The 13,870-nt window shown below is 37.1% G+C and overlaps 1 protein-coding gene across 14 annotated transcripts in view; it reads left to right on the forward strand.

The window, feature by feature from the left end:
* Positions 1-13,870, forward strand: part of LOC126485138 (voltage-dependent L-type calcium channel subunit beta-1) — a 749,688-nt gene that overhangs the window by 701,244 nt on the left and 34,574 nt on the right. For 5 of the 14 annotated variants that reach the window (XM_050108790.1, XM_050108795.1, XM_050108789.1 and 2 more), the window contains 2 exons: positions 2,804-2,845; positions 5,081-5,128. The exons of 1 other annotated variant lie outside the window; for it this stretch is intronic. In XM_050108790.1, the coding sequence (XP_049964747.1) occupies positions 2,804-2,845; positions 5,081-5,128 (90 nt within the window). Of the gene's footprint in view, positions 1-2,803; positions 2,846-3,249; positions 3,373-5,080; positions 5,129-6,794; positions 6,883-13,870 lie in introns of all 14 variants that reach the window. 8 more of the 14 variants (XR_007587913.1, XR_007587912.1, XR_007587914.1 and 5 more) reach the window with 8 other exon arrangements.

Here is a 13,870-nt window from a genome sequence, read left to right on the forward strand (position 1 = left end):
ATCCGGCATCCGGCCATCCTGATTTAGGTTTTCTGTGATTTCCCTAAATGGCTTCAGGCAAGTGCCAGGATGGTTCCTTCGAAAGGGCACGGCCGGCTTCCTTCCCTAATCCGATGAGACTGATGACCTCGCAGTTTGGTGTCTCCCCCCAAATCAACCCAACCCAACAGTATAAATTAATTGCAACCTGTACATCGTGTACTATGGCACATACACAGGGACAAATTCAACTTTAAAAATCTATTTCAAAAGGTTAAAGACTGCATAGTTGTTACATGGTAGTTGTTGGGTATTATTGTGATTACACTGTCACTGTCACCAACAACTAACCTAGGCAGAACCCAAGGACCAACATTAGCAAAGTAATGTGTGAACATTGCATTGGTTGCTTTGTTGATGGAATGAGGTTTTTGGCGAAAATGAAGATTCCATCATTTCATATGCATTGTTTTACCACCAGCTCAAAGTGGAAGCAATACGTTTCATTTGTGGATCACAAAAAATCTGTCTACTATTCATATGATAGTGTAGAGAGTACAACTTTAGTGCATTTGTTGGTGAATAATGATGCTGACATTTTCTGCATTCACCAGGAATGTTTCTGCTGTATTATATTGGATCATTCAGTTACTCATTTTACAAAACGGTCTGTGATGTCAATTACTTCCTTTTGATAGTCTTGTGCAATTGTGTAGGAGATCAGATGTGCTCTCTATGGACATTCATCTGGTATGAAAATCTCTGCACCAAAAGAACACTATGTATTGTGATAGATAGCTTTACTACTTATATTCCAGAATATGATATATTGCCACCATCATCAGCAAGTGTAGAAACTTGGTGGAAATCTGCATATGTATATGTCTCTTATTTAACAACAGCATCATGTTTACACATATCTTCAGCACAAACCACTCTTTCCAGTGGCAATCATTGTACAGACTTGCAATACACATAACACCTTCTAGTGGTGCAAATTCAGAGTTCTAAGTTTTGATTCAATGAAACTGTCGGGGGATTTACTTTCATTTGTACAACTCTTATGAGTCTCATCAGTTAAAGATATTGGGAATGGCTTGTAATGAAAAAGGTAGTTGGTACTCACCATACAGTGGAGATGCTGAGTGGCAGATAGGCGCAACAAAAGGACTGTCAACCAAGTGATCACTCACCCAAAAATACCTTCACCAGGATTAGATAAAACAAACACACACACTCTCTCTCTCTCTCTCACACACACACACACACACACACACACACACACACACACACACGACCACAGTCTTCGCTGCTGCCGAGCCAGAGATTGTGGTCATGTGTGTGTGTGTGTGTGTGTGTGTGTGTGTGTGTGTGTGTGTGTGTAATTCTGATGGTAGGCTTTTTTTACCATAAGCTTTTGAATACATTGAGAGAGTATTTAAGGACTATCCTTCGCAGGAGAAGTATTCAGTGAAAGAAACCATTTGTTAAATGAATAAGGGACAGGATAATACTTGTGACCTGCTGGTCAGTGAGATGGCATTGTTTGAGGTCATAGGTATATGTGGCAGGAAGAGAGGAGGCAGCTCACTATCAAATTTAGGAAAAATAAATGATTGTCAGCAACTACTAAATGATAAGGATTGAGAGGCTACACAGTAGTTTTGTGACCATTTGCGCTACTTATTTCAGATAAATAACTGGGGTCAAATTGTGGTGCTATATCCAGTAAGAAATATAGTATAAGTGGTAACCTCAAAAATATGAAAGAACAAAAACTGTGAGCAAACATTAGGATAGGCAACCACTCACTTGCAGCAGTTTGACAGATGACACATACACACATGTGACAGACCAAGAAAATGCACTTGCCTTGTGCCAGCTATAACCCATTTCACTCATTTGTATGGCAGTTTAGCTATTGTTTTGTTCTTATGCGCCATTAGTAATGCCCAACACATCCTTACATGCAATTAAATTTGGAAATGGTACACTGCAGTCTGTTTTGTGGCAACGCACAGCAAATTTTTCAGCATGATGATGCTTTTCCTAAACTTATTTCACAAAAAGGGCCTCTGTTACACAAAACTCATCAGTTCCTCATCTCTTTAGTGTAAATATATCATGTACCATTTTGAAAACACAACCATATGGTGCTAATGTAGAATATTTTCTAATGTCTTGGACTGTACAATAAACACACAAACTTAATAAGTCAATGTGATTTAAAGTAGCATTTTGTAATTATCTCATTTACAACCTTCATGTCCAATGATATGCCTTATCCTGTCTTGTTACTGTCTCTTTCTTTAGATTGTACATATTTACTGTTACGTACATTTACTGGCTTTTTTATTTTATTTTCTCTGTGAAGTGTTTATCTATTGAAAAATCCATTGTTTTCCTTCCCTTTCTGCTGTGCCTTATATTTAATTTCCCTTTCCTAATTCCACATTTACCTTCCTTTGGATACAAATATTGTTGTTATTTTCTTTAAGAACAAATGATTAAGTTTTATATAATTCTCTGTTGTAAGGAGAGCACATAAACATATATATTAGAGTATCATCACACTATATATCACTTTTGCATGTACTGTCATGTGTTTTCATTGTTCAGTGTCGTTCTTTCATATGCATGATGGGCTCCTTCTCTTATGTCTTCACAAAAACTGTATCATTTCACAAATGGATGTAATTGCTTATGTGTGACATTGTCAAAGGTTTAGGCACATATTTGATTTTGTTATGCATGACTATAATTTATTCATCTTGTTCAACTGTGCTTCTGCTTAACAGCATCAAACTTTATGTCTATCCTACAGGAATTCATCATGATCCGTATGGATATCCACATGCTCACAGAGGTACGAGCTGACACAAACATGTTGCAACAGATAGTTAATAACAAAAAACCTTCAATTAAGTATGTTTTGTGTTGTACCTCATACAGGTTGTGTTATATGGATAGAGATAAGCTGTGCGTTTCTTAGATATTTGCTCATTTAATTTTCGCATAAGATGCTTCTTTTTTCTTTTTGTTGTATAACAAAATCTGTGCTTAGATATTTATAATTGTAAAAGCCATTGTTCTGGAGACTACCTATCTCAAAAGAAAACATACTTCTCTTTTCCATTTTTCTTTTAATTTCTTTTTATGTGGCATGTTCATTATCAAACTTAGTTTTCTTTCTTTTTTAGCATGCAACTGATATTTTAATTTTTTTTATATTTCTTTTATTCTCTTCTCCTTTTGTCTTATGACTGGCAGAGCCTGTAGTTCCATCAACTGGTGTTGTGCGACAAACTTCTACAGTACCATTATTAGGCTGAGCACTGATGTATTTGGAATTCAAAACAGTAGTTGACCCAGATTTAATTATATTCAGTTGCCGTAAGTATAGTAGTAATGTGCATGTGATGTATCTTTGATGCATGTTTGAGTTTGTTAGTTTTGAAAGGTTGCCTTGATTTCTGCAAATCTTGTGGCATGTCAGATGTGAGTTTATCTCTGTGATGAAAGTTTGTATGAGATTTTGGCTCACATTTTTAGCCCTATGTACTATAAAAAAATTATGTTACTCATTTAAATATTGCTGTAAATATATTCATTTTTCTCTCTTTTGATAGTTTTTCAAGTCCCGTTTCAGCTCCTCTTTAATACTAAATCATCAAATAGGTATTCTGGTTCAGAACGCATGACATGATGACAAACATTATAACATTTCGACTGTTTGGGAGATTACTTGATGATTATGTATACTAAGATTTTAATTTTGTAAGGTACACATGTTACAGAATGCAATTGTTTAGCTTAATATAATAACTGTTTAGGAAGAGAGTCCATACATACCAATACATCTCAACACCAAGAATGTAATTAATAAGTTACAAGAAATGCCAACAAATTAATGTGTAAGATTCTCAACTGCCATCAGCTTGACACCACAATACTGCACTGTAATGTACTATTGTGCATTGTTGAGACATATGGTTATTAGAGAGGGGATTCCTTTGGTAGTCTCTCTAATTAATTTACTTGACATAATTTTGACATGACCTGGCACAACACTGACAGTTTCTGAACATTCTAAATGAATGTCAAGTAAACCTGCAAATTTTGGCAAAATTGCCACTATGAACAGACATTGTTGTGAAATTTTCAATAGTGTGTTCCTTGGTCTGTTTCTTGTTTTGTATTTCTTTGTTGCAGCAATTGTTATAGTTACTGTGATTTTCATTTGAAATTCATTAATTTCTTTTAGCAAATCTTTATTTGGGAGAGGTGCAGCAGTCATTCTCCCCCTCTCCCTCCCTTCCTCACCCCCCTCTCTCTTACCTCCTCGTCCCCTCTCCCTGTGCCCTCTCCATGCCCCCTCACCACCCCGTCCCTTCTCCCTGTCCCATCTCCATGCCCCCCTCCTACCCTCTCCCTCTCTCCCCCACTCTCTCTACCCCTCCCCCTCTATTCCCTCCCTCTCTCTCTTCCACTCCCCCCCCCCCCCTGCCCCCCCCTCTCTCTCTCTCTCTCTCTCTCTCTCTCTCTCTCTCTCGCACACACACACACACACACACACACACACACACACACACACACACACAAAAACCAATTACACCATCTGTGCATGGGCATTGTGTTCCATTTTAGCATGATACTCTCAATTTGTATTTCCAAAGTGTTGCTTGCAGCTGAGTGCACTGTTGTCCAGGTTTATGCTTTCAGATACCATGTATATTGAATTTTTCAAATCAATATTTAGTCTTTATACATAAATTAAGGCTTTTATATCTCTCCATGACATTTTACATCTGGTGTAGTGGCTTATGCAATGTCCATCTCCACAGTTTCTTTTCAGTCATATATTTGTAAGAAACATGTATAAAAAAATCAAGCATTTAGTGAACTAGTATTAAACTATTATCTAACTTATGTGATAACATAATTTCAGGGAGTTTTGTTATTAGTGATGACACTATAGCTTCGTTTAATTGAAGTTCACTAATTTCTCTGAATGGTAATAGTCAGGTTTCTTCCATACTACACACATCTACATAATTTAAATGTATTTTCAGAGCTTTTGTGATTTTCATTGTCATTACAGATCCTGAAGAATACCATTTTCTTGCTGCAAGAGTGTTATCACCTGAAGGTAACCCATTTGAGAAAGTATATGCTGAAGAATGTCAATATTTATTACTTTCTTTACTTTTGTTATGCTCATGATCTGTGGTGTGGACACTTGACATTCACTATCGCTAATAGTGCGGCACGCACACGCACGCATCCACTCACACACACACACACACACACACACACACACACACACATGTAAAACACTAAAAACACACAAGACCTTGAACTACATTTATGAAAATACTTGATGTGGTAAAAAAAGGAGAAACTTGCATAATCATAATAAATAAATGAATAGTACATGTAGAATAATTCATCCATTAATACCTCAACCTGCATTAAAGATTGTTAATAGCCTGAGTATGTTGGAGCAGTAATATTAATTACCCTTTGATAATAGAATACTTATAATTCTAAAGTTCCATCAAATTCATTATTTTTTTACTCAGTAACTTTTTTATGGTGGAAACACTGCATAAAGAAACGTCTGTCTTACTACTAGACGTAAACTGTATTTTAATTTACTCCTAATTACTGTATTGTCCTTAAAATTTCCCATTACCCACAGGACAGGATAATTGTGCTATTGTGACATAATTATTTGGATATATTTGACAGCAACAATCCAGTATTTCCATACGTTGATAATCTATTGTAGTCTATTTGGGTCATAAGATGTTTTGTTTCTAAGGAAATATGATTAGATTTTAAAAATACATGTCTCAGACTTCTAATGTCAGTGGCAAAAGATCAGATTTGGAATGCAGGTACTGATTTTTGTGTGCTGTTAAAATGTTTGGTTTCTGGATATGAAGTTCACATAATACTTTCTAACTGAAAATTACTACAGACAGTAATATTAGAGTTGCTAAAGATATAAATTACCATGAAATTAATTGTTAGAAAATATATTTCTTGGTGTTGATTCAATGTGTCTACACAGTATTTCAATAGCTGGTGTCGTCACCTTGATCAGGTCTCATGAGTGGTGCTCTCAGATATGCTTAGTGTCTGGTCTCTGCTTGGGACGATGAGAGTCTGGTTGAAGTCCAGACAGTAAGCACATTGAAAGTCAGCACTTTATGGGGATGAGTAAGTCAGTTGTCAAAATATTGTGCAGAAAGGAATACTCATCCTGGGCAGCACACTCAAAACGTACAGTATTTCAATCATATCAGGGGAATATCTGATATTACTGGGGAACAATAATTATTATTATTAATACTTCACAAGTAAAAAAGTATCTTCCATGACTACACACTGATTGTTAGATCAAGGCAGTCTAGTAAAATTATATGCCACAGCATGAGTCAATGCATGACATAGGCATGTTGTCTGTATGCCTGGCAAAAAACCCTATATCTATCAGAAATTGTGCTAAATGTACTATTTGTTTTTGCTACCTGTTTAGCTAACACCCAATGGTGATAAGAAAGAGATATTAGTCTATTTGTTTTAACTGTATTTATTTCCAAGAAAATGTAGTGTATTGGAAACAATACCTTGTTTCAAGACTGTCTCATACTTCATTTATTTTTTGTTTTTATGAAAGTAAGGACAGTCTTTCCTCCTCTTTCTGTAGATTTTTTGGTAGTCAGTTGCCTCAGATGATAGTATTTCTGGACAATTGTTGTTACAGAAGAAACTGTTCTGTGCTTAGAGTTTACAAATTACTTTCACAGATACCAGAAGAAGTGTGTACTGATGAGAGCAGTGGCATCTGTTGGTCACCGCTCACTTTATCATGTCTCACATTTACCAAAAGGGAAGGTAACAGTCTCAGATGATAAAAGCAAGGAAAATAACAGAGCACAGGCTTATGTGGCAAAGCTCCAAAGGCAAATTAACATGATATGTTAACTCAAATTTATGTGTTGCAAATATTTGACTACTTAAATAAATGCAGAAATATGCTTTTGTGTGCAATTTTTCATCAAATGCTTCAAATATTTTGCATGTTGCAACTGTTTAACAGTGAACTGTGAGTTTCTTATGTGTTGTTATGTGGCATAATCTTACAAATATTTCACATATCTAGCACTATTCTTTGTTTATCTTCGGAGTACTATTGATAATTTTTTGTAATTGGTGTTACGTTCATTTGTGTCTAGTGTGGTTTCATGGCTTTATTAACATATTTTCTATAAGCTTATTGCATGAATGAGATTTGTCATTTTAGCTTTTTTATATCATTATCAAGAAATCAAAAATTAATTTTATCTTTCTTATTCAAGATAGTGTTGAAATATACGTAGAGTGAAACATTGTGTAGAAGAATAATATAAGACCTAACTGATAAATTTTATAACAAAAGTAACAGAATATGATTTACTTAAGTGTAATTTGAAATCTGGAGAGGCAACAAAAAAAGAAATGTTAACAAAAATTTGTCCCAGTACTCAGATTTCTGTTTAATTTACATTTAACGCTATGTTACCCCACCATTCATAACAGCTTTGTTATTATTTGAAAACTAAACTCCTCAGAAACTATAGGTGATGTTTAGGACATGATTTATAAATTGAAAATGTATGACATAATATTGAAAATTGTTCATTGAATAACCTAGTGGATTCCTATTTCTGCATTTCTTGATTTGTCTTCATAGAATATAGAAATCCCAAATGGATAGAGGAAGCTACATATAACTCTTAATATGTGCCAGACATTCTGACAGTGAAATGGTGGTGTAGTTAGTAAGAAAGTGTTGGAGTTAATATTTACGTGTCATAGAAGTGTGTACAACATTCCTAATTCAAATCTCCACATTTAGAAAAGGCCACAAACTACAAATCATTGCTATGTTTTCTAAGTTTTCAAAATTTTATGTATGAAAGTGCATCTGTGGCAAAGATATTGTAATCTTCCAGCAGTAGCAGCAGCATGCAAGATATGACAGTGCCTTAGGTATTGCATTGTTGTGCCACTTGCGGTCTTGCTGTGGTCCAGAATACTGGATACTTCAGAGATACTCAATAATTCTCACTTCTTTTTGTTCAGAGCTTTGGACAATAACAGTGTGCTTTATGATTATTTCGTTACATTCTTGTGTGATATGGTTCTGTTGTAGAGACATACAAAAAAGATTACAGATGTGATATACTTATTATTTCACTTAAACAGGATAAAATCAAAATATTTACAGTTGGTTAATTGTTTGTAATACATCTCAAAGAACAGAAAAGCATAAAGAGTCACAATGCGTTATTCGCAGAGTTGTTTTTCACATATGTTGGACATGTAGCAAACACTAAAGTGTGCCAAGAGTGTATTAGTAGCAGTGATGTTGAACTTGTAACACATTTGTGTGTTCTGTAACAAAACGCGTCCTCTGACTTTAAAGCAAATGAGATGAGGGCCTGCCAACAGTGCTAGCATCAAACTGATGCCAAAGTCCACTGCAGCCAAAATATAACCACGTGTGTGTCACATTGCATGACAGTGAACTTGGTAGATATTCTAATGCATTAATGCAGAACTGATTTATGCTGCAAAAAAAGGTAGTGCCAGTTTTGGCCATCAGGTACAAATCTAGCAATGTGAATGGAAGAAAGACATATAGAAATTTTACCATATGTAACAGATTGAGAATGGGATGTGGGCCAAAGGGTCAAACAAGTGCAAAAGGAATAATGTTTATTTTATTATTAACTGCCACTTACACAATTTGATCAGTATGAGCAATGGAGACATCAATGGGACATGTACATTGCCAGATTTGCACCTAGTGGCCAAAATTGGAAATAATTGTTTTCCATTGTAAATCTGTTCTCGCCAGCCGCGGTGGTCTAGCGGTTCTAGGCGCTCAGTCCTGAACCGCGTGACTGCTCCGGTCGCAGGTTCGAATCCTGCCTCGGGCATGGGTGTGTGTGTGTGATGTCCTTAGGTTAGTTAGGTTTAATTAGTTCTAAGTTCTAGGGGACTGATGACCACAGATGTTAAGTCCCATAGTGCTCAGAGCCATTTGAACCAAATGTGTTCTCCATTAACACAGTGGCAAATCTGCCAACTTTAGCTGACAGTACCTCCATGACTTGCTGCAACTGCCCGGTATATGACTAGTAGAGCTAAGTATCAGAAGATACTGTAAGGAATCAAATAATGCACATAAATAATTTAATTTGATAGGAATAAAAAGATGCACATCGTGTACATTTTGAAACACTGGAAGAAAGCTGAAGCTGTTTGTATGGAGGAAATAGGTGTATGTGCATGTCAGATGCTTAACACCTTAGCTATACAGTGAACAGTTTACCTTTCCTTCTTCCAATATTCATGTTCCACCAAGGATTTTTCAGTATCATTTCAGTGGCTAGTATTATTGTTTCATATGTATTTGCACAAGCAGGGAGGAGGGGTGGGGACAGTGTGAATAAATAGAGTGCTTCAAAAGCAATAGATCTGATCTTCAATTCCATGTTGTATGTCATGAACCATGGACCGTGCCGTTGGTGGGGAGGCTTGCGTGCCTCAGCGATACAGATAGCCGTACCGTAGGTGCAACCACAATGGAGGGGTATCTGTTGAGAGGCCAGACAAACGTGTGGTTCCTGAAGAGGTGCAGCAGCCTTTTCAGTAGTTGCAAGGGCAACAGTCTGGATGATTGACTGATCTGGCCTTGTAACAATAACCAAAACGGCCTTGCTGTGCTGGTACTGCGAATGGCTGAAAGCAAGGGGAAACTACAGCTGTAATTTTTCCCGAGGGCATGCAGCTTTACTGTATGATTAAATGATGATGGCATCCTCTTGGGTAAAATATTCCGGAGGTAAAATAGTCCCCCATTCGGATCTCCGGGCGGGGACTACTCAAGAGGATGTCGTTATCAGGAGAAAGAAAACTGGCGTTTTACGGATCGGAGCGTGGAATGTCAGATCCCTTAATCGGGCAGGTAGGTTAGAAAATTTAAAAAGGGAAATGGATAGATTGAAGTAAGATATAGTGGGAATTAGTGAAGTTCGATGGCAGGAGGAACAAGACTTCTGGTCAGGTGACTACAGGGTTATAAACACCAAATCAAATAGGGGTAATGCAGGAGTAGGTTTAATAATGAATGGGAAAATAGGAATGCGGGTAAGCTACTACAAACAGCATAGTGAACGCATTATTGTGGCCAAGATAGATACGAAGCCCACACATACTACAGTAGTACAAGTTTATATGCTAACTGGCTCTGCAGATGACGAAGAAATTGAAGAAATGTATGATGAAATAAAAGAAATTATTCAGATTGTGAAGGGAGACAAAAATTTAATAGTCATGGGTGACTGGAATTCGAGTGTAGGAAAAGGGAGAGAAGGAAACATAGTAGGTGAATATGGATTGGGGCTAAGAAATGAAAGAGGAAGCCGCCTGGTAGAATTTTGCACAGAGCACAATATAATCATAACTAACACTTGGTTTAAGAATCATGAAAGAAGGTTGTATACATGGAAGAACCCTGGAGATACTAAAAGGTATCAGATAGATTATATAATAGTAAGACAGAGATTTAGGAACCAGGTTTTAAATTGTAAGACATTTCCAGGGGCAGATGTGGACTCTGCCCACAATCTATTGGTTATGACCTGTAGATTAAAACTGAAGAAACTGCAAAAAGGTGGGAATTTAAGGAGATGGGACCTGGATAATCTGAAAGAACCAGAGGTTGTACAGAGTTTCAGGGAGAGCATAAGGGAACAATTGACAGGAATGGGGGAAAGAAATACAATAGAAGAAGAATGGGTAGCTTTGAGGGATGAAGTAGCGAAGGCAGCAGAGGATCAAGTAGGTAAAAAGACGAGGGCTAGTAGAAATCCTTGGGTAACAGAAGAAATATTGAAATTATTTGATGAAAGGAGAAAATAGAAAAATGCAGTAAATGAAGCAGGCAAAAAGGAATACAAACGTCTCAAAAATGAGATCGACAGGAAGTGCAAAATGGCTAAGCAGGGATGGCTAGAGGACAAATGTAAGGATGTAAAGGCCTGCCTCACTAGGGGTAAGATAGATACTGCCTACAGGAAAATTAAAGAGACCTTTGGAGAGAAGAGAACCACTTGTATGAATATCAAGAGCTCAGATGGCAACCCAGTTCTAAGCAAAGATGGGAAAGCAAAAAGGTGGAAGGAGTATATAGAGGGTCTATACAAGGGCGATGTACTTGAGGACAATTTTATGGAAATGGAAGAGGATGTAGATGAAGATGAAATGGGAGATATGATACTGCGTGAAGAGTTTGACAGAGCACTGAAAGACCTGAGTCGAAACAAAGCCCCCCGGAGTAGACAACATTCCATTGGAACTACTGACGGCCTTAGGAGAGCCAGTCCTGACAAAACTCTACCATCTGGTGAGCAAGATGTATGAAACAGGCGAAATACCCTCAGACTTCAAGAAGAATATAATAATTCCAATCCCAAAGAAAGCAGGTGTTGACAGATGTGAAAATTACCGAACTATCAGTTTAATAAGTCACAGCTGCAAAATACTAACACGAATTCTTTACAGACGAATGGAAAAACTAGTAGAAGCCAACCTCAGGGAAGATCAGTTTGGATTCCGTAGAAACACTGGAACACGTGAGGCAATACTGACCTTATGACTTATCTTAGAAGAAAGATTAAGGAAAGGCAAACCTACGTTTCTAGCATTTGTAGACTTAGAGAAAGCTTTTGACAATGTTGACTGGAATACTCTCTTTCAAATTCTGAAGGTGGCAGGGGTAAAATACAGGGAGCAAAAGGCTATTTACAATTTGTACAGAAACCAGATGGCAGTTATAAGAGTCGAGGGACATGAAAGGGAAGCAGTGGTTGGGAAGGGAATAAGACAGGGTTGTAGCCTCTCCCCGATGTTGTTCAATCTGTATATTGAGCAAGCAGTAAAGGCAACAAAAGAAAAATTCGGAGTAGGTATTAAAATTCATGGAGAAGAAATAAAAACTTTGAGGTTCGCCAATGACATTGTAATTCTGTCAGAGACAGCAAAGGACTTGGAAGAGCAGTTGAATGGAATGGACAGTGTCTTGAAAGGAGGATATAAGATGAACATCAACAAAAGTAAAACGAGGATAATGGAATGTAGTCTAATTAATTCGGGTGATGCTGAGGGAATTAGATTAGGAAATGAGACACTTAAAGTAGTAAAGGAGTTTTGCTATTTGGGGAGCAAAATAACTGATGATGGTCGAAGTAGAGAGGATATAAAATGTAGGCTGGCAATGGCAAGGAAAGCGTTTCTGAAGAAGAGAAATTTGTTAACATCCAGTATTGATTTAAGTGTCAGGAAGTCATTTCTGAAAGTATTCGTATGGAGTGTAGCCATGTATGGAAGTGAAACATGGACGATAAATAGTTTGGACAAGAAGAGAATAGAAGCTTTCGAAATGTGGTGCTACAGAAGAATGCTGAAGATTTGATGGGTAGATCACATAACTAATGAGGAGGTATTGAATAGGATTGGGGAGAAGAGAAGTTTGTGGCACAACTTGACCAGAAGAAGGGATCGGTTGGTAGGACATGTTCTGAGGCATCAAGGGATCACCAATTTAGTATTGGAGGGCAGCGTGGAGGGTAAAAATCGTAGAGGAAGACCAAGAGATGAATACACTAAGCAGATTCAGAAGGATGTAGGTTGCAGTAGGTACTGGGAGATGAAAAAGCTTGCACAGGATAGAGTAGCATGGAAAGCTGCATCAAACCAGTCTCAGGACTGAAGACCACAACAACAACAACAACAATGTCAGTTTATGATTGAGTGAAAGCTTATTAAAAAAAAGTTGTTTCACTGATGTAATGTTTTCGAGTTCCAGTGTACAGAACTACAGCACAGTTTTTAATAGTCTCTGTCAGATTTATAATCAATCTAATGTACTTAAGTGAAGTGGAAGTAGCCATTGAGAGTTATTAACACATCTGTGCTGGCTGAATGTTATAAAAACTGGAGATACATGAAAGTGTTTTGAAATTAAACTGTAAAGTGCATTTAAGTGCTACTTACGGATTTGGACACATGAAATTTGATGGTAATTCTGGCAATGTTTTGCAGGCATTGAAAATTACAGTGTTTATAAGGCCCAAAAAACTGCAGTATTAAGCACTTGAGATGTCTGTTTCCTCTATCTTATTATTTATTTGAAGGCATTAGTGCTTGCAGGGCCTGCTTTAGCAGTTAAGTCATCCTGGACAAAAAGACAAATTGCCACCCCTTAAATTAAGTTGTGTGTGTGTGTGTGTGTGTGTGTGTGTGTGTACAACATAGCTACATAGTTATAATATTAGGAAAAGGACAAATTGCTACTCACAGTAAAGATGACCCATTGGTTGCAGACAGGCACAATGAAAAGTGTGTTACACATTATAGGTTTTGGTCAAAGCCTTCTTCAGCAAAGAAAACATGCACATTCGCACAAGCAAGCACACCTCATGAACACATGACCCACTCCAGATTGCTATTCACGTGACAGGCACATTCTGGTCAGAGGTGGTGGTGGTGGTGGTGGTCGTGGTGGTGGCTATGTGTGCATGACGCGTGCTTGCTTGTGTGCTTTCTTTGCTGAAAAAGGCTTTGGCCAAAAGCTATATTGTGTAACAGGCTTTTTATTGTGCCTGTCTGCAACTTTTCCTAATGTTGTTGATATACTAACGTAAAGTTTCCATTGTTTGAAAGTAATAATTTTTTTTATTTTCAGTAAAAATCAAATCTTTTGTTTAAATTTAGTAAAAGAATATATTTGGAAAGAAATATATAAAATAAAATAACATTGATTATGAAGCAG

The sequence above is a fragment of the Schistocerca serialis genome, chromosome 6 (assembly GCF_023864345.2).
Source record: "Schistocerca serialis cubense isolate TAMUIC-IGC-003099 chromosome 6, iqSchSeri2.2, whole genome shotgun sequence".
NCBI classification, from domain to species: Eukaryota; Metazoa; Arthropoda; class Insecta; order Orthoptera; family Acrididae; genus Schistocerca; species Schistocerca serialis.